This window comes from Drosophila willistoni, chromosome 3R (genome assembly GCF_018902025.1).
Source record: "Drosophila willistoni isolate 14030-0811.24 chromosome 3R, UCI_dwil_1.1, whole genome shotgun sequence".
NCBI classification, from domain to species: domain Eukaryota; kingdom Metazoa; phylum Arthropoda; class Insecta; order Diptera; family Drosophilidae; genus Drosophila; species Drosophila willistoni.
Window position 1 is genome coordinate 6,054,005 of NC_061086.1, and position 25,473 is coordinate 6,079,477.

Below are 25,473 nucleotides of genomic sequence, written 5' to 3' on the forward strand. Positions count from 1 at the left end.
TCATAATTGTAATCTCTTAAACAGGGGCAAAATAAGAAACTAGTTGGGGTTTGTGGGGCCAAGAACTTTAAGTTTTTATAAAATATACCTTTTCTATGTTGAATAGTATAGTGCAGTCATCTTTCCCATAATATATTTAACTTTCCCTTACCTGTAATGAATTGATTTCAAACTCTTATTTTAAGATGTTGTGGTACGTATTGATTCAGATATTAGAAGTAGGCTCTAAATTAAAAATTAAAAAAGTAAATATTCGCTATCTAATGAAGATTCATCCAGGTAAATGATAAAAAAAAATTATTTTTTTATATAAATAAACAAAGTTTTCCCACTTTATTATAGAAAAGTTCTCACTGTATTTGCTTTTCTTTCGTTGCAACTACTTTCTGTTAAAAAATATACTCAAAAGAGTATCTAAGATACTACTGACCACATAAGAAAAGAATAATATCTTCTTTAAAGGGCGCCATATACCACTTATGAACCTTAAACCGCTCCTGAAAGTGGTATATGTATATGCAAAAGTATCTTTATGAACATATGTATGAAAGTAAGTAGAAAAAATATAACACAGTCCGTCGCCCGTCGCCCCTCGCCACCACCCTCACCCCATTTTAGCACTTTGAAATCATCGCTGCTGTCCTTCATATTGTGGTAGTGGTCTCAACAAAAACAAACTGGCTTGGCGCGCCACAACTATTTTCACATCTAATTCTGAAACAGAAACAGCGGCATTCGTCGCGACAATGGTGACAATAATGGCGCCCAATGGCGCGCACACTGCGCCTGTCTGCTTGCAAATCAAAGTTTCTGCGTGTTCCGCATCTGTCGTCGTATCCTGGGTCCCGGCGATACTGTCTGGTCTGGTTTAGACCATGTCTCATGAATGGCGAACCCGTCGCCAGGCATTGGGTCTGAGTCGTGGTGCCGACAAGTTGTCGTCTTGGTTGGCCGTCGCGTCGTGGCTGGCGTCATTGATTCTCAAATTTGCAACAATTTCCGCCACTTGTTACACACTTTGGCGCCCAATTCCTTTAAAATGTTCCACAACTAATAACCAAAGACAAATTTCGCCAAAATTTTTTTAAAACTAAATTAATGTAGTTTTCTAGAACAGTAAAATTGGCAATTTATTTTATTTAATCAGATTAGATCAAGCCTAATTTGTTGTTCACACAATTCTAACAAAAAAGTGCAATTATTCAGATCACTATTTAAAATACATACTTTATAAAAAGCTATTCCAACATAAGCTCTTTCACATCAATCCTGTGAAAGCTATTCTATGATTCAGTATGGATTTTTTACTCAAGATAAACTTTCATGGTACAGGAATAATTTAATTATCAATGAATACTCTACAATTATCAACTTAAGGTTTTCAAGAGTAAAGACTAAATGATATGCCATTTTTTAATCAAACTCAATTCATGAAATGTTTAAATTTATTTCATTAAGTCGATTTTCTATTATATGCTGTCTGTCTAATATTACTTTAAGATATATACATCTGGACAATCTTTATATCATTATAAATAGGCTCTCAATATTTGTAGTTACATATATTTAAAATGGAAAAAATCTAAAATGTATCTTAAGATAACAACAGAAGTTTTCAAAAAAGGAATTGTATTTTTTTTTATAAGGTTTGTCTGGTTTTTATATTTATAAAATTAGGTTTCGACGAACTTCCAAAAAAATACAAAAAATTATTTCTATACATTTATTGTATACTTGCTATTTTAATGATAGTTTACGCTGTTCAATTTCTAGGAGCTTTCGTTTCAAGGCATTTTTTTCCGCCATTAGCTGCTCCAGGGCCAAATGGTGTCTCTTGTCCTCGACTAGCTTTTGCTTATAAAGAGTGCAAAATTCCTTTATAGCGCTTTGGGTACTATTACCCTCATCATGGACTATTTCAACTTGAGTGTCGGTTGTATCGAATGTGGTTGCTGTTGCGTATTGCATGGCGTTTGATTGCCTTAGCATTTTTGCATTTTGCAGGTAAAGTGGATCAATGTCAATGGTTGTTTTCGTCTCCTCTGGATAGTAATCGAAACCAGGAGGAACCTGCATTGCACTGTGATCCTGATCTTCTTCTGGGACAACATCCTCTACATCATATGACGAGTGTTTCACTTCTTGCATATCATCTTCATCCGAAGCATTTATGATCATGTCACTGACATCATCCTCGTTTAAGCGACAAATCTTGGCTATTGTTACTTCAGCCGAACTTAGGCTGGTTTCAAATGGAATATTGTGCATTTCGTTTTTTTCCACTTTCTTAAGTATGAACCGTTTCCAGTCTTTTAACGCCTACATGAAAATCAGACAGATAAGATAATAAAAACGAATTATGAAGTGAATGTAATGTAGCTAACCTTTTTCCACGTAGCGACATCCTTTTGTGGTGGCCCATTACAATTCAGCTCGGATGTGAGCTGTGCCCATAGCGACTCAACTATGTTACGATTCTCCCAGCAGGGATTTTGCAGCAGATTTGGATGCTTCTTAATGAATTCCAGGAGCACCATCTCCTGTGTAGGATTACGCGGCTTCCCTCGATTGCGATCAATTATGCCTGATCTGGGCTGTATCCTGTACTTTTGGTCCCGGGACAGAGACACATTGGGATGCATTCTGTTCATATGTTTGCTCAAGTTTGTTGTTGTCGTCTTGTACGATAGCTTGGCTTTGCAGATGTTGCAAAGGGCATATGTGTCATCTATTGCCCTAAAAAAGCACCAAATCTCGCTTGTTTTTCGTTTCATCATCTTGAATATGTTTATTTCGGCGATAGCGTTAATTTTTATTTTACCATTATTTTACCCCAAACGGACGAAATATGGCAACGCCAGCTGTTAGAGATGACCTACCTTTGAATACTGGTTAATCGATTAATATTTTCGAGATTTTGTATATTCCAAAAACTGGTCACACTAAAAAGTTTGTTTTGTTTTTCTAAAAACGCTAGCGTTTACTCACGCGATTTAAAACGCGTGAGTAAACCGCTCGAACATTTGAGTAAGCGCGCGAACATGTTCGAGTTCGTGAGTAATGTTGGAGTTGGGCTCATCTGTTGCGGTTCGCCTCATCGGTTGCGGTTCGCCTCATCGGTTTGGCTCATCGGTTGGAGTTCGCCTCATCTGTTGCGGTTCGCCTCATCTGTTGCGGTTCGCCTCATCGGTTCGAAGTTCGATGCTTTTTTTCGCTCGGTTCGGTGTGGTTCGGAAAGGGTATTCGTAGGGTATTCACTTTTTGTGGTGCAATTCAACAATTAAATACATTACAATTAAAAAACAACTTTAAATACTTTCAATTCATTCTATATTTACAAAATGTTTATGAGAGATTCCAAGATGTCATAAAATATGGCAGAATCCGAAAATCTTTAAGATGCCTAATTATTATCAAAAATATTCATCTTCCTGCTTACACAAATATATTGCACATCACCCATCACGTGAGGATTTCCCAGAAAATGCGTTGCAATTATTTAAAATTACCTCATTTGCAATTATACATATCCCGATTTCCCGCCACAATTCTTTGTTTGCAATTTGCATCTGGCAATGCCATATTCGGCCACACTTTGCCCGGAAATAGCTACTTTCAGGCTATAAATCCCGCTAACTTTTAAATCCAAATCAATAGGGGATCCCAATCTGGATGAAATGGACAAAAACCCACCCTCTTAAGTTAAAACAGAATTGCATCATGGGTACATAATTTTTAATTTTATTTAAAGATCACTTGCTGCGTCATAAACCATAAAACTCAGCAATCCACCACCCTCGGCACACATCTTTAGGGGCATGACCGGCATATGACTCACAAACGACTTCCCCTTTTGCTCCATCCGGTCGCTGTTAAGTTTTGTCAAAACGAACTCATCCTTATCAATGACTTGGAAAATGTTCTTTAGAGTCTCCTTAATACTGCTTATGAAGGCCCAGAAGAGAGCCAGCGTGTCGTAATTAATGGATTTGCATCTTTGCTGTATTTCGTTAAGCTGATTTCGGTATTCCTGTCTTTTGAATACCGTGTCCACCAGCAAAAGAACATTGTTTTCACAGGAGATATCGGATTCCTTTATGAAGTAATTTAACAAATGTGTCACATCGAATACGTGTGGAGGTGGCACGTAAGGACATATGTCCTCCAATATAGTCAGGGCACGAATGTTCATCCGGAACCTGTCAGACACTATGGCCACTATGTTTCGCCTCAAGGGTATGGGCACTTGCATTAAGATCTCCAGCTCTAAGCCCGCGAGCTTTTTTATTGTAAAGGATTTATTTGTAATTGCAAGTCTTTTTTATTACAAATTTTACTTTGAAAATGCCTGAATGTAATGTATGCGGCTATAATACAGCCAAGAAGTCCAACTTAAAGCGGCACATAGCCAGTCGCCACCAGGGCACGGCTAAACGCCTTTTCGAGGCGGCATCTGCCCCAGGGGCTTCGTCTCCTCCGCGAGCCCCGTCTCCTCCGCGGGCCCCGTCTCCAGATTGGGCACCATTGTCTCCAGATTGGGCACCGCCACGCCGGGTGTCGCCTGTCCCTGATTCCGGGCTCATGTCATTCCGGGTCCAAACACTGAGCGAAGGCCAGAGACATGCCTACATCAGGAAAAAAGGGTTAACTTGGCGCACACCCGAAGCTCAGAAGGCTGCGTTCTTCCGGCGCATTGGTGTGACTGACGACGAGCGCCCACAACTTGGCTCAAGATCAAGAGCTATACGTGCGCTTGGGATCTAGTTGAGGGCAGTTATGTTGGCGTCCAAGGAATTTGTCTGAACAACAATATCAATTCTGTGATGCCTTCTTAACGGTGCACCGTGGTGTCTCGAGATGTGTGCCTTTGTTTGGTGAAGTCTATTTGAGCTCCAATCAAGATAATTCGGCTATGGCCTACGTTCTCTCGTTGTTACCTAGTGTGCCCGTGGTGCCAGTCAATTTGGACGAGTATCTGAACGTCACCGAAGCAACTTACAATCATATTGAGGATTTGTATTAATCTAATTCCCATATGCATGGCGAATTGAGGCTCTACAAAAAGGATCCTCTATTGGTCCATTCCAGGTAAGAATGGAATGAATTCCATTATAAAAATGTAAATAATTTCTAATATTTCTCTTATTTCCAACCATTTCACAGAATCAAGACTGGCAATCGCAATCCTGGATACTTATCCATATTATAAATCCCTCAAGGATGTTGCGTTGGCGCCTCACTCACTCACGGTCTAAACTTCACCATTGCCAATTTTGCATCAATACCTGAAACAAAAAGTATGTGAAGAGTATAAGTTAGTCGGCCTTGTGTTTTCGCTACGAGTTCGATTTGGTTCCATGTGGCTCGTTGCAAAATGTTCGAGTTCGCGAGTAATGTTGCAAGAATTTACGGCGAGGGCGAGAAAGAAATTGCGGAGAAATTGTGCACTGGAAACAAACTGGATTATAAATAAAAGATTATTATATTGTGTGTTAGGTGTATTTAGAAACTGAGAAACACAATTAACGAACGATTATGTCGAATCCGGAGACCCAAGTGTCCAGTTTGCCAATGCCGCCAGAGCGGTATATCAGCAATTATACAGAAGAAAATATCCGTCGCAATCGAGCCCCACGTCCACCGCCGCCCCCGTCACAACATGAAGTCTACAGTATGTTTGGGATCCAATATAATAACGATGAGATGATTCGCTCCTTGGAGTCACAGAATATCAAACGATTGATACCCATACACTTTGATCGTCGCAAGGAATTAAAGAAATTAAATCATTCGCTGCTGGTAAATTTCCTCGACCTCATAGATTTTCTCATACTAAACCCGGACAGTCCAAGACGGACAGAGAAGGTAAGAGTCTGTAAACAATTCTAGTTTGAAATGATACTAACAATTTCGTTTTTTATTGGTAGATTGACGACTTGAGTTTGCTGTTTGTCAACATGCATCATTTGCTCAATGAGTTTCGTCCGCATCAGGCCCGTGAAACTTTGCGTGTCATGATGGAAATGCAAAAGCGCCAACGTGTAGAGACAGCTACACGATTTCAAAAACATCTGGAACGTGTTCGGGATATAGTGAATAATGTCTTCGCTGGTTTACCTGTTCTAGGCGATGATAGTGAGAATGGTGGAGCTAAAATTAAAATGGAAATCGATCCATTGGAGTCGAGTGCAGCAAAAAATGATCCTAGCTATCAGCATGATCGTATGATGTGCAAATTGGTCGATAGCATTGAATAATGCAACAACACCAAGGAGACTGCAAATGTACATATTATTATTCTCACCTATGACAGCAAATATTGTCTATATAGCTTTTAAGTACTTAGTTTATGTTTGCTTTACGAAATAAGAAATAAACTTTGATTTTGGCACACCAATGAGTAATGTCCACGTTGGAAAACACGCTCGTCACTCATTTAGGAACTAATTCGAAATTTCTGTATAGTCATGGTGAAGAGATTAAATCAAGCATGTTCAAGATGTATGAAATTACGAGATTACGGGTTCATCATCAGCTTCTTTTGACGTGTGGGTGGAGATAACAAACATTTCACAACGTGACGTAGATGTTTAAAGCCATAAATTAATTCTAAAACTGATGATTAGAGGATGTCATTATGAATAGATGTCCATTTATATTCTTAAGATTTCTTCAGTTTCCAGGCCAATTCTATGATGGAAGCAAAAAAAATAAAATAAGTAAACAGTTGTTCACTCCAAAGAAATAGTGTAAGCCTTATGCAAACGATTAAGTCGTAAAAAATTTATATAAGCATCATGGCACTGATAAGAATCATTCATCCAGGCATCTCTCACTACTGATAAAAGCTTCTACCATTCACATATTGAGATCATTTCTCACTAACCACTCAAAGTAAGTGGACGAGTTGACAATGATAAACGTACCCACGGATCTGTGATATAAACTATTAATTTCTTTGTTTATTTGGTGTCCCTTTTCAATTAAGAATTTTCCATATTTTAATTGAACAAATTAATTCTCAAGTGCAAGCCAATTGAAAGAATATATATAAATATATAAAGTGATATCTTTGCAATCGCTGCAATAATGTCGGCAAAGCATGTAGAAAAAGTGGATAGTGCAAATATAAAAGGTAAAAAATAAAAAACTCTGTGCCAAGGATTCAATTTTAAAAAATTATCCAAAATTTAAGCGTATAATTTTGTTTAAAATTGATAAATAAATGAATACTATTTAAAATTTTATAAAAGACTCATAATTAAAATTTTTTTAATAGAGTGCAAGTGTTACAGATGTGTGTGATAATCTGAACTCTAATCTAAAGTAAAAAACAGAAATCCATGCCGAATTTTGTATACCCTTCAAGTATTTGCGACCCTACCTAGAGGTAGGGAAAGTGAAGTAAAGAGCCCAAACAAACTTAAGCCGGACTAAACACATCCCAAAGCTTTCGATATATTTATGATATACTTATATGATTATCATTAAATCAAATCACATCAGATATTTGTAAAGTATAGTATTCTAATAGGAGCTTAATGAATTCGTCACCCGATCTTGCTTAAATGTTGTTCTGACGTTAGGTTTTATGATAAAGGTGTAGAAGAAGATTATGTTGGTGGAATAATTTCGAGGTGCTTTCTTCTGTCTCCGTTTGGGTATAAAGAGATAAAACTAGTCAGCAAATATTTGTCCATTGTAAAGTTAAGTTTATAAGAAGATCTCTCATCCGCCTAACTTGACAATCTTTTCTCTAATGATTTAACTAGACTCTGAGAACGAGACAGATGACATTTCGAATAGTACTACGGTTCCTTCAGCCACGCCCACGGAGACGCCCAGTGAAAATGCTCCCGCTGACTTTGATAAGGCAATTGAAGCAGCTGGCTTTGGGTGCTTTAACCTGATTCTACTGTTGGTGGCCATTCCCGCTCAGTGTGCAGCCATTTTTGAGTCTAGTGTCATGTCATATATACTGCCGGTTGCCGAATGTGATCTCCATTTGACGCTCACGGATAAAGGAATATTGAATGCAACGGGCTATGCCGGCATGATTGTGTCAGCCATAGCTTGGGGTTATCTGGCCGATACAAAGGGACGTCAAAAGATTCTTTACTCTGGTTATCTGATAGATGCAATTTGTGTGCTTGGCAGTGCCTTGAGTCAGAATTTCTGGATGTTGGTGGTGTTTAAATTTCTGGGGGGTTTGGTGTAAGTAAAACAATGTTTTGTATCTTTTTGAGAGATGTGGTGTTTATGCTTTAATTAATTTATAAAGGGTCAATGGGCCAGCTGCTGTGCTGTTCACCTACTTGACTGAGATGCATGGACCCAAACATAGATCCAGTGTCCTTATGGTTGTTGGCATGGTTACTTCTGTAGCAACAGTTGCCTTACCTCTGCTTGCATGGGCTGTTTTTCCCCGGGATTGGGATTTCCAAATATTTGGCTATCTAGACAGTAAGTAATACTACTTTATAAGCTTAAAAAAAAAACGGATTTTAGTGAGTTTTTGTTTTTAGTTCACAGTTGGCAAATTTATTTGTTAATCTGCGGCTTGCCAAGTCTTATCAGTGGTCTGCTTTTTATCATAATGCCAGAGAGTCCAAGATTTCTCATGGCACAGGGACGTAATGAGGAGGCCTTAAAGGCTTTCCAAACCATTTACCATTACAACACTCGTAAGCCCAAGGAGTCCTATCCAGTAAGTAGAGCCAAATGCCAGTTAAACTAATCATTGTCTATAACAGGCCTTCTTATCTATATTTGACTTCTTTTTCAAGATCAAAACTCTTATTCAAGAAGTGCCAAATAGGAAAGCCAACAAGGATGAAGTCATCTACACGATTGAGGAGAAGACTGAGCTTCCAGATACAACAGAAACTCAGACTTCAAAGAAACAGTCTCGAACATTACTGGAAAGCCTTCGGGCTGGCCTGCAACAGATGAAGCCATTGTTTCATAAGCCTTTGCTCCTGATGTCCCTGCGTTGTTATACCATGCAATTTTGCATCTTTCTGGGCATGAACACCATACGCCTGTGGTTACCTCAACTGTTTGCCTCCATGGCCGAGTACGAGGCTCTATATGCTGGCCAAGATGTATCGGCCAGCATGTGCAAAGTGCTGGAGTTCAGTGTGAATCGAACAGCCGAGACTACAACTAATTATGAGACCAAATGCTCTGAGGTAAGTTAGAAAAAATTATTCAAAATTTTCTGAAATTAAGGTAACAATTGAATTTAACTCCACTATAAAGCCGCTACACATTTCAATGGACATGTACACGAATAATATTATTGTCTCGGCAACTGGTTTTGTGGGATATTTCTTTGCTGGTGCCATTATGAGAGCCTTGGGACCCAAGCGTTTGATGAGTAAGTCTAAATTTGTTCTTTATACATCTTATATTCAGTTAACACTTGACTCCTTTATTTTTAGTTTATGGACTCTTTTTATCTGGCACACTTGGCATTACGCTACACTTTTCCGTCAGCAGTCTGATGACTCTAATTGTATCAGCCACATTCCTGACTATAACTGGCATAGCAGTCTCGTCGCTTTTGGGTGCTGTGGTCGCATTGTTTCCCACACAATTGCGGTAGGTTATACGATTTCCCTGTATCCTTATTTTTTCTATAATAAATTTGTTCTTGTTCCCTTTTTTAGAACGGTTGTCGTTGCCATAGCCATGATGTGTGGCCGTTTTGGTGCATTGTCAGGCAATTTGCTTTTCCCCGTTTTCATACAAATTGGCTGCTTACCTCCATTTATAATGGTTTCCTCGGTGCTCCTCTGTAAGTTTTTAGATCAAAACGGTTTCCTTTGATTACTAAAAACATTCTTTCTATTTGCAGTTTCAGGGGTGCTCTCAATATTCCTTCCCAATCCTGCAAAGGCAACATTTTCATGAACTAACTATGAAGACCATTTGAATGCTATTTAATTTGAGCTTTTACATTTCATTTCGCATTTTGTACTTACTTATTATTGGTAGATTATTGTATAAGTGTTATTTATAAAATAAAAATTACAAATATTTAATATTAAATACTTACATAGTATAAATAAATTTCTGTGGGCCAAATTCTTTTTTAAGTCATTTATTAAACGAAAATTGGTTTTTTATATTCTTCCAGAATTGGCCTTAAAATACAGATTTAAAGTCAGACAAATATAAAAAACTTTATACTGAAACATTTACCAAAAGTTAACTTTGAGTGAAAATAAAGGTTTACAAGGGTTTTCCGAAGAAAAAAGAGTATCTATTGGAATTTTTGAATTGATATGATATTTTCGGTTTGGATAATTAGAGAATTTTTTGGATCAAACACAAAATCAAACATAATATAAATTTTCTTCATTTTTCCGCAACTTATGCATATCAATTTCAATGCATAAAATTCTGATCATATAATTATGAAACGTCCCCCTGAGATATATACATATATAATAAATATTTAACAAAAGCAAAGACATTAAAATTTTGTCCTCTTTGTTTTTCATATATAGATAGATAGATGGATAAACATATGTAGATAGATAAAACCAAAAAATTTATATCTACTAGTTTTGTTTAAAATGTGCTCTCCTTATACATTAGTTAGACCCTCTGCCCCTCATTGGTGTTGAATGGTAAGATTTAGTGAGCTTTTGTGTTGGAACACCTTTTACGAAATTTTGACTGAAATCGTTGAAAGACTGAAGAAGGATATATGTATCTTTTTTAAAATAAGGACTTTAATAAATGACGTTTGGGTGCTATATATTTTTTAATTTATAAACAAATTTTTCGTACTTTTCTTGGGGCCCTTTCCTCCACCTTTCACTCTTCACACAGAATTCTACTACCATTTTGTGACGATTTTTATGTATATACTAAATACTATCAATTTTATGGTTATTATATTATAAAATGAATGTAAACTGTTTTATACAAGCTAATAATAAAAGCAAGTTTTTTCTTAAATCTGTTTTAAGATAATACAATCTTTATTTCAATGAGTCTTCAGTTTTGCACAAATTTGGATAAAAACAAATGTGTTTTGTTTTGAAAATCTCATTTTCTCTCAATTAGTCAGAGTAAACGCATCTCAAAGGTTTAGATTTTAATGAATAATGTCTGAAAACTACAGTGCTAATTCGGAAAGCGATAAGACAAAAGGTAAATGATAAGCTAAAAGAAATAAACTCTGTTGAACCAAAAAAAAAAAACAATGAATTCACAGAAATCAAAAGTGATGGTGGGAAAAGTGAAGAAACTTATAGTGATGAGAATTCTCCAGCTGACTTTAACAAGGCCATAGAAGCCTCAGGGCTAGGACTCTACAATGTCATCCTATTATTCCTAGCCATTGTGGGGCAATTCGCTAGTATATTTGAGTCCAGCACCATGTCATACATATTGCCCATCGCTGAATGTGATCTTCAGTTGACACTGAATGACAAGGGCGTGTTGAATGCCGTCGGCTATGCTGGCATGATGATATCGGCTATATTTTGGGGCTATCTGGCTGACACAAGAGGTCGTCGCAATATTCTGCTCTATGGCTATTTGGCTGATGCTGCCTGCGTATTTGGCAGTGCTTTGAGTCAGAACTTCATAATGCTAATAACATTCAAGTTTTTGGGAGGATTAATGTAAGTACAGTTCAACAAAAACTGACCAGAAAGTGAAAATTTTCAAATCCATCAGTGTAAATGGACCAGCTGCGGTGCTTTTCACATATTTAGTGGAGATGCATGGACCAAAGCATTCAGGCATTATTATAATGATAGTCGGAATGATAACGTCAACTGCTATGCTAGCTCTGCCTTTGTTTGCCTGGGCCATATTTCCGCAGGATTGGCAATTTCGATTATTTGACAGTCTCCAGAGTAAGTTTTGAAAAAAATATCCTTAATAAGGAAAAGGATAATAGTCCCATTTCAGTAAACACTTGGCAAATCTATTTGTTTGTTTGTGGTCTACCAAGTCTTTTGAGCGGACTAATACTCTTCATTCTACCCGAGAGTCCTCGATTTCTTATGGGTCAGGGACGCAATGAAGAAGCATTAAAATCATTTCGTACAATATATTATTTCAATACGCGTAAACCGAAAGATACCTATCCGGTGAGTAAGAACTTTGAAAATTTAGTTTTTAAATGGGATTTAAGATAATTTTTTTTTTTTAATTTCTTTAGATCAAATCACTTATACAAGAGCTACCCGATCGTAAATCCAATAAAGATGAAGCCATCTTTACTGTAGAGCCCAATACCGAAGCAAAGCATGCCAAACCCAAATCTCGTTCATTTTTAGAGGGTCTACAACAAATGAAACCTTTATTCCACAAGCCCTTGCTTCTGATGTCCTTGCGTTGTTATACCATGCAACTATGTATATTTCTGGGAATGAATACAATTCGCCTGTGGCTGCCACAATTATTTGCCTCCACCGCGGAATATGAAGCTCTTCATTTTGGCGAGGATGATGTTTCCTCAACCATGTGCACCATTTTGGAGTATAGCGTTAATAAGACTGCTGAAACTTTGACGAATCATGAGAATATATGTTCTGAGGTGAGATAAACGTGTTAAGATAACACAAGATCTTATCGTTTTGCTTAATCACTGTCATTGCAGCCTATAAACATATCCATAGATATGTATATGAATAATATTATTGTATCAGCAACTGGATTCTTTGGATATTTCTTTGCGGGCGGCATTGTGAGAGTTTTGGGCGCCAAACGTTTGTTAAGTAAGCTTATTAAAGTATATATTGATATGTTTTCATTTATAAAGTTGTATATATTTTCTTATAGCCTATGGCCTCTTTTTGTCTGGTCTACTGGGTTTCACTCTATACTTCTCTGTGAATAGTCTAATGACTTTAGTTGTTTCCTCGTTATTTCAAACCGTCACAGTTGTTTCAGTCTCATCGCTAATGAGTGCTGTAGTGACCCTTTTTCCCACCCAACTGCGGTGAGTTTTAAACTATTTTTGTTTACATTTAAATTTACATATATATTTAAATATTTTGTTAGATCTGTTGTCGTAGCTGCCTGCATGATGTGCGGTCGCTTGGGTGCCCTTACAGGAAACTTATTATTCCCGATATTTGTACAAATCGGCTGCATGCCCCCATTTTTAATGGTCTCTGCTGCTCTTATATGTAGGTTTTTTTTTGCTTTAATAATTTATTTTGATAATTGAAAAAATTTGCACCCTTTCGTTGTAGTGGCTGGCGCGCTCTCAATATTTGTACCAAATCCATCAAAAGTTACGTCTTCCTAGAGATAACTACTAACGCAATTACTTATATAACTGCTATAAAAACCAAGTACTTATTAAGATTATCGTCATTGTGTATACAAATGTATTACACTTGGGATACAGCAAGTCTGAATACCTTTAAGGGGTACAAATTTTTAGATATATCTTGGCATATAATACATTTTCTATCTTGCTGTTGTTAATTTAATTGTGATAAATAAATTCAGAAAAAATTTGACGAATTTGTAGTCGGCTTCTTTGCTTTTCATCATTCAAGCCTTAAAGATAAAACACACAAATTAAATAAATCAACATAAAAGTTGACTCACCGAGAAAAGAGAAAAAACGTAAAGCCCTCCCACTAAAGTTATGATCACTTTGCTACCTTATTGTCTTTATCAAAAGATCGGCAACAGGTGTTAAAGATAATGCAAGTGTCTCCCCTCAGAGAGCAGAGATAACAGCAGAATCCTCTGAAAGTTTGTTCACATAAAAGCCCGTGTAGATCACTGGCCACGATCATTGTCAAGTCAACTTTGCAAGTGCTCGGAATACAAAGGATAAGTTCAATAATCAAAAGTTTTGAAAAGTGAAAACAAAAGTGGAAACAAATATGTTAGTGAACAATATTGAAAGTATCAATGGTAATATGGAGAAAGGTAAGTAAAAAAGGATTTGTCCTTTTAATTCAACTTAACAAATTAATTCATAAATTACATAGTCATTAAATTTAACATTTCAAATTAATTCAACAACTTTTTAACTCTTTTTTATATAGACCAGACAATGACGACTAACACTAATCATAAGCCAAGTACAGAAGAAATGACTTCTAAAGATTCACCCGCCGACTTTGATCAGGCCATCCAGGCAGCTGGTTTTGGCCTCTTCAATTTCATGTTATTTCTTGTGGCTATATTAGCCACATTTGCCAGTAATTTTGAATCCAGTTCCGTGTCGTATATTTTACCCGTTGCCGAATGTGATCTTCAGTTGAGCCTCAATGATAAGGGTGTCCTTAACGCTGTGGGCTATGGGGGAATGATATTCTCGGCCATAGCTTGGGGCTATTTAGCCGATACCAAGGGACGTCGTAGGGTATTACTTTATGGCTATTGGATTGATATGATTTGTGTTTTCGGTAGTGCGTTGAGTCAAAACTTTTGGATGCTAGTCCTTTTCAAATTTCTTGGAGGCCTTGTGTAAGTATTTCAAATTTATTTCCAATTAAACAATAATTTTAGTGTTCTCTTTCAGTATAAATGGTCCAGCTGCTGTGCTGTTCACCTACTTGACTGAGATGCATGGACCCAAGCATCGATCCAGTGTCCTCATGGTGGTTGGCATGATAACATCCTTATCAATGTTGGTCTTACCTTTGCTTGCATGGGGAGTTTTTCCCAGGGATTGGGATTTCCGGTTATTTGGCTATCTGAACAGTAAGTTTAAAAGCTTTGAATCATCTTAACAAAATTTTAAATATTTTTTTAGTTCATAGTTGGCAAATTTATTTATTCATCTGCGGACTGCCAAGTTTGTTTAGTGGCTTGATTTTTATAATAATGCCAGAGAGTCCACGATATCTCATGGCTCATGGACGTAATGAGGAAGCATTGAAAACTTTTCAATTAATTTATGTCTGGAATACGCGAAAATCTAAAGAAACCTATCCGGTGAGTAAGGATAAAACTTTAAGAAAATATTTTTACACCATGCTCTTGCAGATCAAAACTCTTGTACAAGAAATTCCTGTTCGCGAAGCCCAAAAGGACGAGGCCATCTTTACCATTGATAAGGACAACGAACAGAAGACAGAGCCTGAAAAACGTTCTTGTTTGCAGAGCTTAACGGCAGGCTGCAGGCAAATGAAACCCATGTTCCTGAAGCCTCTTCTAGGTCTGTCCATACACTGTTATACCATGCAATTTTGCATATTTCTCGGCATGAATACAATTCGGTTGTGGCTACCTCAACTTTTTGCCTCAATTGCGGAATATGAAACCTTGTATGAGGACGATGCAGAGGTATCATCGGCCAGCATGTGCTCCATATTGGAGTACAGTGTTCAAAAGCAAGATGAATCATCAACGAGTATACTTAATTCATGTACTGAGGTAAGCCTGAGTAGTCATTGAGAGAGAATAGATTTCATGTGTTGATATATATTTTAGCCCTTGCCCATATCCATGGCTATGTATATGAACAACATTATAGTTTCGTCTTCTGGATTTGTGGGTTATTTGTTTGCTGGCTTTATAGTCCGAGCTTTGGGAGCTAATCGTTTGCTGAGTAAGTAATATGAACCATGGTTAAGAGTGTTTTATTTGATCAATAATTCTTTGTATTTTGCAGCCTATGGACTTTTTGCATCTGGTTTATTGGGTTTTGCTTTGTATTTCTCCATCAACAGCCAGATGACTCTGATTATATCAGCAACATTCCAAACTATAACTATCATTTCATTTTCATCCCTTTTGGGAGCTGTGGTTGCCTTATTTCCCACTCAATTACGGTTAGTTCATTGCTCAAATGCTCCACTGACGATTTCGAAACTAAACTAAATAATTACTTGTTTTGTTTTTAGTTCTCTGGTTGTAGCCATAGCCATGATGTGGGGTCGTCTTGGTTCGGTTTGTGGCAATTTACTATTTCCGGTATTAATGACAACTGGCTGTATGCCGCCCTTTATAATGGTTTCTTCAGTTCTGTTGGGTAAGTTTGGTCAATTTGGTTATAGAAAATAAAAATTTGATAATTAATTTACATCATATTGTTGCAGTTTCCGGCTTATTATCTATATATCTACCCAATCCAGCAAATGTCAAGTTCTCATAGATATTTAGTTTCATTTTAGTTTCTATAATAATTTAAATTTTCATCGAATTGTTTGTTGTACAGAAAACATAGAACTTATCGAATTTGACAACAAAATTGAATGTTTAATCTAATATTGAAAAGTTTTTTGGATCATTTTATTTGTTTATGGCTGAGGTGGAGGCGGCCGATTTTGAAACAGCCATCGCAGAATGCGGTTTTGGACTCTTCAATGTGTTCATCCTGATCTCATCTGTGCCCTGCCTAACGGCGATGGTATTTTCTGCGGCCACACTGTCTTATGTCATGCCCTCAGCGGAGTGTGATCTGAAATTGTCTTTATTGGATAGAGGAATGCTGAATGCAGCTACCTATGCTGGCATGATTTTCTCGGCCATACCATGGGGCTTCATTGCTGATACGATGGGTCGTCGTGTGGTATTGATTTGTGGCGGTTGGCTTGATGGTTTCTTTGTTCTTTGTGCCGCCTTTAGTCAGGACTTTTTGCAGCTAATGGTGTTTAAATTTATCGATGGTCTGATGTGGGTATATATAGACTTCATTATTGAATGCTTTATACATATAATTAACGGTTTGATTATGTTGAGTTTAGAATTTGTGGACCATTTGCTGTGGTGGTCAGTTATCTTGCTGAGTTTCATGGTAAAAAACATAGAGCGTACGTAATGCTATTTGTTGGTCTCAGTGTCTCTGTGGGAGCCATGATCTTACCCCTAATGGCATATTGTCTCCTGCCGGTGCATATATTTTTTAATGTAGGCCAGTTGCAGTGTACGCAAAATTCGATTAACGAATTAAATGCATTTAATGAGTTCTTAATTTTTTACATACAGTTCATACCTGGCAAATATTTATTGCTATCACTTCATTGCCTAGCCTTTTGAGTGGCTTTTTGCATATGTTTCTTCCCGAAAGTCCCAAATTTTTGATGTCCCAAGGTAACTATAACAAAGCTCTGATATCCTTACAGCGTATTTATGCGCTCAATAACCGCAAAAGTCGTGATAGCTATCCGGTGAGACAACTGTTCTTTTTAAGTAATTGATAATTTAAATAAAAAAGTTAAATTATTTTGTTTCTGAAGGTGAAGAAGCTGACCGATGCCACACCAGATCGCTCAGATGTTATAAATAATCCAAATCCAAGAAGATCGAGACAGGAACGATATAAGTTGGCAAAGAAAAAGTTTTGTGATGGACTCATGCAGCTAAGACCAATGTGCTCTAGTCCATTCTTGGGCTTATCAATTCAGGTGTACTGTCTTCACTTTTGTCAGATTATGTGGTGAGCATAATCTTACTCCTTATACCATTTAAATTAAATTTGATCATGGAAATCTTTATAACCGATCCGCAGTGTGAATTCGGTTCGACTGTGGCTGCCTCAAATTTTTGCCACCATGCATACATTTCGGATCAGAGGAATGAATGATACCAGTATGTGTGCAGTTATGGATCATAATACGCATGGCAGGCCAATTGACACGAAGTCGATGGAGGAGGAATGCGATATAGTAGGTAGGAGCTAAATTTGATTTAGAATTATGAATCTAAAATAATGATCCACATATGTATAGCATCAGGATCCGGATATGTATATAGATAATATTGTTGTTGCTGCAGTGGGATTGGCTGGTTTTATCTTGATTTTCCCCTTTTTGCGAATAGCAATAGTGGCCAACCACATATTGAGTAAGCTTAGGCATAAACCTTTAAATCGAGACCTATTTAAAAATTGTTCAAATTCGAATTCTGACAGAGGTATTTCTTTTTCTATCAACATTCTTGGTTGGTGGTCTGTACTTCTCAAAGACCACGCTAACGACTCTGATATTATCCTCGATTTACCTGACTATGATGGGTGTTTGTGCTACGACAATTATCAGCATGTCCGTTGTGATATTTCCCACATTAATGAGGTAATGAGTTAATTATCGATTTGATTTTAAATTTCAATTATCTTTTGATTATCAATTTCAATTTCTCTTTTTTTAGAACTATGGTACTGTTGTTGATCATGACATTCGGACGCCTGGGATCCGTTGTTGGCAATGTTTTACTGCCTATATTTATGCAAATCAGTTGCATTGCTCCATTTCTATGGCTGTGTACTTTAATGACAAGTAAGATGATGCGATACATAAGGCAACGTTTCTTTTAAACATTTTCTTTCTACCGTTATTTCAGTTGCATTCACAATTTCCCTGTTTTTAAAGGTGGACGTGCAGCAATCACTAAATTAGATTTCAAATAAATTTAGGATTAAAAAAAATCATCTGTTTATATTCTTTGTTGTAATATAAATCTCAAATCCTCATATTAATCAATTTTTTATTTAATTTTCATTCAAATTTGGCGGCACAATACAAATTCGATTATCGAGAGCAACTCTGTGTTGATTTGCGTGGCCTGCTCTGATTAGTATAGCTTTGCAGCACATATAGTCATCTCTTTCATACGCCTTGCCCGTGTTAAAAAAATATGTATATTTAAATAGTCCCGGCGAATACCATACATTTATTTTTTATATTAACAATATTTATAACCTTGCAAAAAGGGTATATTAATTTTGGTCAGAAGTGTGCAACGCATAGAAGGAAGCATCTCCGACCATGTATATATATTCTTGATCAGCATGACGAGACGGCAAAGTCACGAACAGTGACTTTTCTCAATAACTGTGTTATTTTTTAAACTATTGTGAAATTTAACATTTTTAATAGTTTATTACACATATAAACGACTATGCCAAATTTGATCAAGATCGGGTGCCTATATCATATAGCTCCCGTAGGAACGATCGGTCGAAAACAGTGACTTTTGTCAATAACTTCGTTACTTTTGACGCGATTGCTTTCAAATTAAATAAATAGTTTAATATATCCCTTAATGACTGTGCCGAATTTGATAAATATCGGGTAACTGTATCATATAGGAACGACCGGTGGAAAACAGTGACTTTGATCAAACCGGTCGAAGTTAGCCCCGGCCCTCTGATTTGTATTTAGTATAGAATACGGAAACTCATAGAAGGCAAAATGTACAAGTACAAAATATATGAAAAGCAATCTGCTACAGTTGGACTCCGAATATCCGGGACGGTCGGGACCAGAGCCATTACGGAAAATCGAAAAACCCTGTAAACCGAAAGCAAAATTTCCACGTATTTCGTACTTGAATTTTTATAAGTACATACATAAATATTTTTAAATCAATCCACAAACAAATGTTATAAACGAAACAATCATTATAAACGAAATGCAACCAAAAGCTAGAAATCATTATGTATTGTAGTTTGTTTCAACTGTTAAGCTTTTAAATTTTGGATTAAAATTTTTGATAGAATAGAAAATATAACTTAAATTTGCCTTTTTTATGTTTATAAAACTAATTAGCGCCTAATTTTTCACAATGTACAAGGGTAGGCTAACTAGCCTAAACTAAAATGTAATTAGTTACTTACGTACTTCCTTTAAAAAGTAAGCAACATAGTAATCAATTACTTATCTGATTACTACTGTTAAAAGGTAAGCAGCTTAGTAATCACTTGCAGATAAAATAAACATTGTAATTCCATTAAAGTGATCTGAGTATATTTTGTGTGCTGATGAAGCTTTCGCTTCCTTACCGTTATAAGCAATTATACAATTAAGCATGGGTGAAAATTTCCATTCCTTATTGTCAATATTGTAAGGTTGCACTCATAATTCATGAAAATGCACCTGCTCTACTAACAGTTTTGTAGTCTATATATATCAAAGTATCTAAACTCTTTTGTATCTGAACTAGTTCTAGTTAGCCTGGCTAACAATATTTTTTCATATTACAATAAATAGTACCCTAGCCAACAATAAATTTATATATTTCAAAAAACAGTGGTAGTAGACTAACAATATGTTTATATATTATTCTAATAAATAACCAAGCTATCGAGTAAGGAGAAAGGCAAGAGTTGGAAATATCAATCAACAAATTATTGCTGCCAATGTACAAATGAGGTCCACCTTTAAATCGAATATTTTCACCTTCGGAGCACTTATCTACATGGAATTGACATCATCGGAAAACACCACTGGATCTGATTATATCGAAACATACGTAGTACATTGTGATTCGTCCACATGTGACCAATCAAACCATTACAACGCGTTTACCCACTCAGTATAGTATACGTCCCGCTTTCGCCCACTTAATTCTCCATACCTAAAAACCGTCTTGCCGGCGTTTTCTGCATTTTCACCCACCCCAGCGGCTTCTGGTCCACGGCGAAAAAAGAAAAAAAATTTATTCGAATTTGTGTAGTCTTGTGAATCGGTCGTTTTTGAAATGCACGAAATATTGGTTGCATTTTTGGCAATTGCTGGCTATGTCAGCGGAGAAGTGTTCTTGAAGGAGAACTTCGACAGTTGTAAGTAGATTAAATTTAATTGGATTGGATCGCGTCGGTGGATATTTGTTTTAAACTAATTTTTGCATCGTTTATGTTGGAAACAGCAAACTGGGAGGACACGTGGATATACAGCAAACATCCTGGAAAGGAGCTTGGTAAATTTGTTCTTTCTGCGGGCTCTTTCTTCAATGATGAAAAGGCAGATCAAGGTGAGTTAATTTATGAAAATTTTTGTGTTATTTATGGGAGTGTTTTCGAGCCATTTGCTCAGAGGATCGCAAGTCCCAGACGCATCCTTTTTCAAAATTTCAACAAACTATCATTTTTGCAAAGAAATGGTATTTTCGATTCATAAAAATGCGTCTTTCAAAACTTTTTTCAAGATATCGCCAATTAGTTGGGATTTTTCGAGGTTTTCAATTTAGCGGGTGACAAATATTCGAATTTTTCTCTCCCAAATGTGTTCTCCAAATGACGCACATGTACACACACACACACACAAAACACATACATAGATAAACAAATACGTGTATATTCCAAATATATATGCATTAATAGGTATTTGGATATTTTTAACATAACCCCACACCTCTTTTTCAACAGGAATCCAGACATCTCAAGATGCCCGCTTTTATGCCGTGTCCAGGAAATTCGATGGTTTCTCCAATGAAGATAAGCCCCTGGTTATTCAGTTCTCTGTGAAACATGAACAGAATATCGATTGCGGTGGTGGTTATGTGAAGCTGTTCGATTGCTCCCTGGACCAGACCGACATGCACGGCGAGTCGCCCTATGAAATTATGTTTGGACCAGATATTTGCGGACCCGGTACCAAGAAAGTCCATGTCATCTTCAGCTACAAGGGAAAGAACCATTTGATTAATAAGGATATCAGATGCAAAGATGACGTGTACACCCACTTTTACACGCTAATCGTGAAACCAGATAACACCTATGAAGTTCTTATCGATAACGAGAAAGTTGAATCTGGAAACCTCGAAGATGATTGGGATTTCCTGGCACCAAAGAAAATCAAGGATCCAAATGCAAAGAAACCCGAAGATTGGGATGATAAGGTTAGTATATACAAAAAGGTTGCAGGAAAAAATTTTGAATGTGAATCTAAAATTTTTATTCAATTTCATTATTAATAGGCCACCATTCCCGACCCTGATGATAAGAAACCAGAAGACTGGGACAAGCCAGAACACATTCCAGATCCCGATGCCACCAAGCCAGAAGATTGGGATGATGAGATGGATGGTGAATGGGAGCCACCAATGGTAGACAATCCAGAATTCAAGGGTGAATGGCAACCAAAGCAGTTGGATAACCCCAATTACAAAGGAGCCTGGGAGCATCCAGAGATCGATAACCCAGAATACACTCCAGATGATAAACTCTACCTCCGTAAGGAAGTGTGCACACTTGGCTTCGATTTGTGGCAAGTGAAATCTGGCACGATATTCGACAATGTCCTCATCACCGACGACGTCGAGTTAGCATCTAAGGCAGCAGCTGGCGTTAAGGAAACACAGGCTGGTGAGAAGAAGGTGAAAGAGGCTCAGGATGAAGAACAGCGTAAGAAGGATGAAGAGGAGGCCAAGAAATCCTCAGACAAGGATGACGAAGATGATGATGACGAAGAGGACGATAAGGATGACTCCAAATCAGAAACAGAACAGAGTGAACACGATGAGTTGTAATCGGTTTAAGAATGTACACCAATGAATATTGAGTATTTTTTGTGTTTGAGTTTCTTAAATGTTGGAGCACACTATCCACAATTACAATTTGCAAGACTTATAATATATAATTAATAAATTATTTTGGTTTTTTTTTGTATATGTACCTACAAAACAAACTTTGGTCAATACCTTGGGAGAAAAAATGTCAGATAAACCGACTGGCATAAAATCCAGCAGGGGAAAGGATTAATAATAAACATCAAGAAGTTTTTAAAGCTCATTAACGAATTTCATGAATTGTTTGTTCTATGTCTACGTGGTTATTTGTGATTCGTCAGACCAAAACCTGTTCAGATTCATATCTTGACTAATAACAAATGTATTCTATTGAGACTGAACTTTCGCTTGCTAAATCTGGGTTTGTAGAAAAAACAAATACCCGGCTAATGGCATTTTGTTGTCTAAGATAATATTAAAAACAATTAGATGTTATTCAAACTTAGTCAATATTTGTTGTTTATTATTTATAGATATGTCAAAGACATTTAACGTAACCTATCTCAATTTTTAATAGCACAACTGATTATACACAGCTGTACCGGGAAGCCATATAAAAGAAAAACACACAGCTCAGATTGATTTTTCGGTATGTGTTTATTTTAATTCATTTAATTGTTTATTAGAAACATACAAATATTAATTATTCAGATCCTTCATCGTCAAGTCCAGAATATTTGTTGGAAGATTGCAAAGTCTGTAACGAAAATACATATATATCCATATTAATTGATTTTTGATTTATCTAAACTCAATATTATACACAGCATCAAGTCTAAGTTGTGGCTGATATCTAAATATTCCAAAGTGTATTGTTAGGATTTCGATTCAAAGCTAAATTAGTTTTTATTTGTTGCCTAGCAAGAACAGGCCAAGTCATTGCTGATTTAATGTATTGATTAAATATAGATTTGCTTACCGGTCCAGCCTGATTTGGTTGATATTTCGGCAGTGGACGCTCGCTTCGTGTATCTCGTTTACTTTTGCTTTCCTCTCGCAACTTTCCATCACCTTTTGTGTTTACTTTTCCTTTGGAATTCTCATATCTTGAAAATAATAAGAAAAATAATTAATTGATGTCAAAATGTTAAAATTTATAGTTAAAGGTTGAAGTCTATCCATTTTTAATTCCCTAAAAAACTAATTTAAACTGACCATAACCTATTTAGGTTTCTCTTACAGCTTTCTAGGTCAATTGGTCAATAAAGTGTATGGTTTTTTTTTTTTAATGTAAATTATTCACCTAAACCTAAAAAATTGGGTTTAGCCAACTTTCAAGCTTATACAATCTTGTGTATGAGTTAGCTAATTGAAAACAGATCTACATTTAAAACCTATTTTTGTTGTATATTGTGGTTTCGGATTTACTAATTTCCAACTAAAAAGTCCCTGCAAATTTGTTACGACAGTTCCTTTAAAACTGTCGCCTTGTAAAACATTTAGTGTTGTCATTACACACACCTGTCATTGCGATCGCGTTGCTTATTGAATCTATTATACTCTCCGTCATCTCGACGCCGTTCATCTAGAATAAGTAAGCATACTTTAACATATAAGCCAAAGAGTACGCATAAACATAAGTAGGATAATTACCCTGTGAATTTTTTTTGCTGTCTTCGTTATCTGTACGACGCCAGCTCACACTTGGAGCGACGCTTTCGTTATCATTCTTGTCTATTTGCACCTCTGACAGTTTCTCATTGATCTCCTCTGTCTCCTGACGAGCTTTATCTTGTCGGCGGGCTTCGGCTAGACGTTCTTCGATTTCCAATTCCCTAGTGGCAGTATCGACTGGCTTAGCTGATCCAAATACATTTGCTGATGATGCAGCTTTCACTTCGGTAACCTCAACAGGTTCAGGTTCCTCCTCTTCTGGCTTAGTGACAATCTCTGGCAATGGCAACGTACGAGGTTTCAAATTTAACCTGGGTCTTTCTTCAGCAGTACTATTGGAGACATCATCTCTTGAATAACGTTCGTTATTAAGTCTTCCACGTCCTTCCCTATATCTGTCACCCTGATCTGGATCTCTGCGTGGAGGTGAATAATCATTTGACTGAGTTCTGACACTGGTGCGCCATGATCCTGGTGTATTGTTTTCCTCCCGTTCCACAATCGGCTTACGATCGCGGTTGAAACCACGATCATAATTGTTGCCATAACCACTCGAGCCTGTGCCATTGTTCTGACTGTCTCGGCGCCAATTGCCCGAGTCCCTGTTATCCCTGTCACTATTGCCAAATCCTTCAAAACGGCGATTGCCCTTTTGGCGATTTTGCTGATCATTTTCATTGGACAATTCGATACGAATACGACGTCCCTTAATGGATGGATCTGGCAAACTGAGCACATGGATCAAATCGTCTCGGTTTTCCAATTCAACATAACCGAAACCACGGGAGCGGCCAGTATCGCCATCTTCTCTGGGTAACCTGAGCGACACCAGATTAATGTTTCCAAAGAATTCGTATATGTCATCCTCGTTTGCATCAAATGGCAAATTGTTGATATAAGCTATAAATGGGGGCTTGTGAGGAATAGAATCGTCATCAAATATCCGATTTGCCCGGGGAGCAGTTGGCAGCTGATAAACTAAGGGTAGTGTGTGGCCCCCATCGTCACTGTCGTCGCCGTCCAAATTTCGGACCTTCTTTGAAACTTGCGTTGTTCCAGCGGGTGTGTCACCGTTCGAAAGAAATGATTGCAACGATATGACGGTCCCCTTGTTCTTTTTACCTTTTTTGCCTGGAAAAAAGAGTAAAGCAAACTCTTAGTTTATTTTACATCATACAATAACTGCAGTATCATCATTTAATATGTATGTATGTGTATGTACCGATATATAGCTATGATGTGCTACTTAATTTTGGTTAATGCCTTTGTACATATCAACTGGAATTGTTCATATGCACGTACATGTATGTACATATGCAGGCACACATGTATGTATGTATGTATTACGTGTCGAAATTAAACCACGAGGGCATTTGGCACAGAATTTTTAATGACAGTTACACACACATCTGCACATATATTGCAAGGCAATCAGCGTTTGTATTACATATCTCTTAACCACGTACCTGTAGATGCCATCTTTACAATAATACACGAAAAAAACACTTAAATTTTGACGAGATCTTTCAATATTTCTCGCTTGCTTTGAGTAGAGTTCCGTTTCACCAGAATTGTAGTATTGATAATAAAACTAAATGTGTCGTTGCTTAACACTAATGTCACCAGTAT

General features: G+C 36.9%; 9 protein-coding genes across 13 annotated transcripts; 6 read left to right on the forward strand and 3 right to left on the reverse strand.

The window, feature by feature from the left end:
- Window positions 1–1,101: 1,101 nt before the first annotated feature.
- LOC6650966 lies at window positions 1,102–2,819 on the reverse strand. The gene is made up of 2 exons (XM_002072977.4): window positions 2,385–2,819; window positions 1,102–2,319 (listed from the first exon to the last, which is right to left on the reverse strand). The coding sequence occupies exons 1-2, from the start codon at window positions 2,775–2,777 to the stop codon at window positions 1,738–1,740; spliced, it is 975 nt and encodes a 324-aa protein (XP_002073013.3). The 5' UTR covers window positions 2,778–2,819; the 3' UTR covers window positions 1,102–1,737.
- An 899-nt stretch (window positions 2,820–3,718) lies between these two features.
- LOC124460035 lies at window positions 3,719–5,963 on the reverse strand. Its single transcript, XM_047010204.1, has 2 exons — window positions 5,907–5,963; window positions 3,719–5,285 (listed from the first exon to the last, which is right to left on the reverse strand). The coding sequence occupies exon 2, from the start codon at window positions 4,250–4,252 to the stop codon at window positions 3,746–3,748; it is 507 nt and encodes a 168-aa protein (XP_046866160.1). The 5' UTR covers window positions 4,253–5,285; window positions 5,907–5,963; the 3' UTR covers window positions 3,719–3,745.
- On the forward strand, window positions 5,386–6,397 carry LOC6651447 (mediator of RNA polymerase II transcription subunit 7). The gene is made up of 2 exons (XM_002072979.4): window positions 5,386–5,865; window positions 5,928–6,397. Exons 1-2 carry the CDS (start codon window positions 5,536–5,538, stop codon window positions 6,255–6,257), a joined length of 660 nt encoding a protein of 219 aa, XP_002073015.1. The 5' UTR covers window positions 5,386–5,535; the 3' UTR covers window positions 6,258–6,397.
- A 657-nt stretch (window positions 6,398–7,054) lies between these two features.
- LOC6651448 (synaptic vesicle glycoprotein 2B) lies at window positions 7,055–10,053 on the forward strand. The gene is made up of 9 exons (XM_002072980.4): window positions 7,055–7,135; window positions 7,773–8,214; window positions 8,282–8,463; window positions 8,526–8,707; window positions 8,787–9,191; window positions 9,262–9,379; window positions 9,444–9,603; window positions 9,672–9,799; window positions 9,860–10,053. Exons 1-9 carry the CDS (start codon window positions 7,090–7,092, stop codon window positions 9,913–9,915), a joined length of 1,719 nt encoding a protein of 572 aa, XP_002073016.1. The 5' UTR covers window positions 7,055–7,089; the 3' UTR covers window positions 9,916–10,053.
- A 1,056-nt stretch (window positions 10,054–11,109) lies between these two features.
- On the forward strand, window positions 11,110–13,296 carry LOC6651449 (synaptic vesicle glycoprotein 2C). Its single transcript, XM_023180655.2, has 9 exons — window positions 11,110–11,166; window positions 11,231–11,642; window positions 11,698–11,879; window positions 11,935–12,116; window positions 12,188–12,565; window positions 12,629–12,746; window positions 12,811–12,970; window positions 13,033–13,160; window positions 13,227–13,296. Exons 1-9 carry the CDS (start codon window positions 11,121–11,123, stop codon window positions 13,280–13,282), a joined length of 1,662 nt encoding a protein of 553 aa, XP_023036423.1. The 5' UTR covers window positions 11,110–11,120; the 3' UTR covers window positions 13,283–13,296.
- Window positions 13,297–13,864: 568 nt separating this feature from the next.
- LOC6651450 (synaptic vesicle glycoprotein 2C) lies at window positions 13,865–16,209 on the forward strand. Its single transcript, XM_002072982.3, has 9 exons — window positions 13,865–13,920; window positions 14,040–14,463; window positions 14,519–14,700; window positions 14,753–14,934; window positions 14,986–15,375; window positions 15,433–15,550; window positions 15,614–15,773; window positions 15,846–15,973; window positions 16,041–16,209. Exons 1-9 carry the CDS (start codon window positions 13,875–13,877, stop codon window positions 16,094–16,096), a joined length of 1,686 nt encoding a protein of 561 aa, XP_002073018.1. The 5' UTR covers window positions 13,865–13,874; the 3' UTR covers window positions 16,097–16,209.
- LOC6651451 (synaptic vesicle glycoprotein 2B) lies at window positions 16,140–18,422 on the forward strand. Of its 4 annotated transcripts, none has more exons than XM_002072983.3 (9): window positions 16,143–16,617; window positions 16,689–16,867; window positions 16,930–17,111; window positions 17,181–17,380; window positions 17,453–17,609; window positions 17,673–17,787; window positions 17,855–18,014; window positions 18,091–18,218; window positions 18,283–18,422. In XM_002072983.3, the coding sequence occupies exons 1-9, from the start codon at window positions 16,244–16,246 to the stop codon at window positions 18,336–18,338; spliced, it is 1,551 nt and encodes a 516-aa protein (XP_002073019.1). In that variant the 5' UTR covers window positions 16,143–16,243; the 3' UTR covers window positions 18,339–18,422. The 4 variants fall into 4 exon arrangements, with proteins under 4 accessions (XP_046866179.1, XP_046866169.1, XP_002073019.1 ...); XM_023180405.2 differs by having other exon boundaries at window positions 16,554–16,621; XM_047010213.1 differs by lacking the exons at window positions 17,855–18,014; window positions 18,091–18,218; window positions 18,283–18,422 and having other exon boundaries at window positions 16,141–16,617; window positions 17,453–17,613; window positions 17,673–17,770.
- A 1,860-nt stretch (window positions 18,423–20,282) lies between these two features.
- Window positions 20,283–22,312, forward strand: LOC6651452 (calreticulin). Its single transcript, XM_002072984.4, has 4 exons — window positions 20,283–20,503; window positions 20,590–20,694; window positions 21,089–21,561; window positions 21,640–22,312. Exons 1-4 carry the CDS (start codon window positions 20,422–20,424, stop codon window positions 22,189–22,191), a joined length of 1,212 nt encoding a protein of 403 aa, XP_002073020.1. The 5' UTR covers window positions 20,283–20,421; the 3' UTR covers window positions 22,192–22,312.
- A 491-nt stretch (window positions 22,313–22,803) lies between these two features.
- On the reverse strand, window positions 22,804–25,431 carry LOC26529267 (eukaryotic translation initiation factor 4B). Of its 2 annotated transcripts, XM_015176963.3 has the most exons (5): window positions 25,311–25,431; window positions 23,824–24,975; window positions 23,692–23,755; window positions 23,150–23,276; window positions 22,804–22,927 (listed from the first exon to the last, which is right to left on the reverse strand). In XM_015176963.3, exons 1-5 carry the CDS (start codon window positions 25,321–25,323, stop codon window positions 22,874–22,876), a joined length of 1,410 nt encoding a protein of 469 aa, XP_015032449.1. In that variant the 5' UTR covers window positions 25,324–25,431; the 3' UTR covers window positions 22,804–22,873. The 2 variants fall into 2 exon arrangements, with proteins under 2 accessions (XP_015032449.1, XP_023035715.1); XM_023179947.2 differs by lacking the exons at window positions 22,804–22,927; window positions 23,692–23,755 and having other exon boundaries at window positions 23,206–23,276.
- Between the last annotated feature and the right edge of the window lie 42 nt (window positions 25,432–25,473).

Bases quoted from the DNA above. Each gene is read 5' to 3' on its own strand.
- LOC6651448 (XM_002072980.4), top strand. From the start codon at position 7,090: ATGTCGGCAAAGCATGTAGAAAAAGTGGATAGTGCAAATATAAAAG. The intron at 9,192-9,261 runs GTAAGTTAGAAA...TCCACTATAAAG, and splicing joins ATGAGACCAAATGCTCTGAG to CCGCTACACATTTCAATGGA. The intron at 9,380-9,443 runs GTAAGTCTAAAT...CTTTATTTTTAG, and splicing joins GGGACCCAAGCGTTTGATGA to TTTATGGACTCTTTTTATCT.
- LOC6651449 (XM_023180655.2), top strand. From the start codon at position 11,121: ATGTCTGAAAACTACAGTGCTAATTCGGAAAGCGATAAGACAAAAG. The intron at 11,167-11,230 runs GTAAATGATAAG...ATGAATTCACAG, and splicing joins GGAAAGCGATAAGACAAAAG to AAATCAAAAGTGATGGTGGG. The intron at 12,971-13,032 runs GTGAGTTTTAAA...ATATTTTGTTAG, and splicing joins CTTTTTCCCACCCAACTGCG to ATCTGTTGTCGTAGCTGCCT.
- LOC6651451 (XM_002072983.3), top strand. From the start codon at position 16,244: ATGGCTGAGGTGGAGGCGGCCGATTTTGAAACAGCCATCGCAGAATGC. The intron at 16,618-16,688 runs GTGGGTATATAT...TGTTGAGTTTAG, and splicing joins AAATTTATCGATGGTCTGAT to AATTTGTGGACCATTTGCTG. The intron at 17,788-17,854 runs GTAAGCTTAGGC...GAATTCTGACAG, and splicing joins AGTGGCCAACCACATATTGA to AGGTATTTCTTTTTCTATCA.
- LOC124460035 (XM_047010204.1), bottom strand. From the start codon at position 4,252: ATGCAAGTGCCCATACCCTTGAGGCGAAACATAGTGGCCATAGTGTCT.
- LOC6651452 (XM_002072984.4), top strand. From the start codon at position 20,422: ATGCACGAAATATTGGTTGCATTTTTGGCAATTGCTGGCTATGTCAGC. The intron at 20,695-21,088 runs GTGAGTTAATTT...CTTTTTCAACAG, and splicing joins TGATGAAAAGGCAGATCAAG to GAATCCAGACATCTCAAGAT. The intron at 21,562-21,639 runs GTTAGTATATAC...CATTATTAATAG, and splicing joins CCGAAGATTGGGATGATAAG to GCCACCATTCCCGACCCTGA.
- LOC6651450 (XM_002072982.3), top strand. From the start codon at position 13,875: ATGTTAGTGAACAATATTGAAAGTATCAATGGTAATATGGAGAAAG. The intron at 15,551-15,613 runs GTAAGTAATATG...TGTATTTTGCAG, and splicing joins GGGAGCTAATCGTTTGCTGA to CCTATGGACTTTTTGCATCT. The intron at 15,774-15,845 runs GTTAGTTCATTG...TTTTGTTTTTAG, and splicing joins TTATTTCCCACTCAATTACG to TTCTCTGGTTGTAGCCATAG.
- LOC6651447 (XM_002072979.4), top strand. From the start codon at position 5,536: ATGTCGAATCCGGAGACCCAAGTGTCCAGTTTGCCAATGCCGCCAGAG. The intron at 5,866-5,927 runs GTAAGAGTCTGT...TTTTATTGGTAG, and splicing joins GTCCAAGACGGACAGAGAAG to ATTGACGACTTGAGTTTGCT.
- LOC6650966 (XM_002072977.4), bottom strand. From the start codon at position 2,777: ATGATGAAACGAAAAACAAGCGAGATTTGGTGCTTTTTTAGGGCAATA. The intron at 2,320-2,384 runs GTTAGCTACATT...ATTTTCATGTAG, and splicing joins ATGTCGCTACGTGGAAAAAG to GCGTTAAAAGACTGGAAACG.
- LOC26529267 (XM_015176963.3), bottom strand. The intron at 23,756-23,823 runs GTAATTATCCTA...TACTTATTCTAG, and splicing joins CAGCAAAAAAAATTCACAGG to ATGAACGGCGTCGAGATGAC. The intron at 23,277-23,691 runs GTGTGTGTAATG...ATTATTTTCAAG, and splicing joins CAACGCGATCGCAATGACAG to ATATGAGAATTCCAAAGGAA.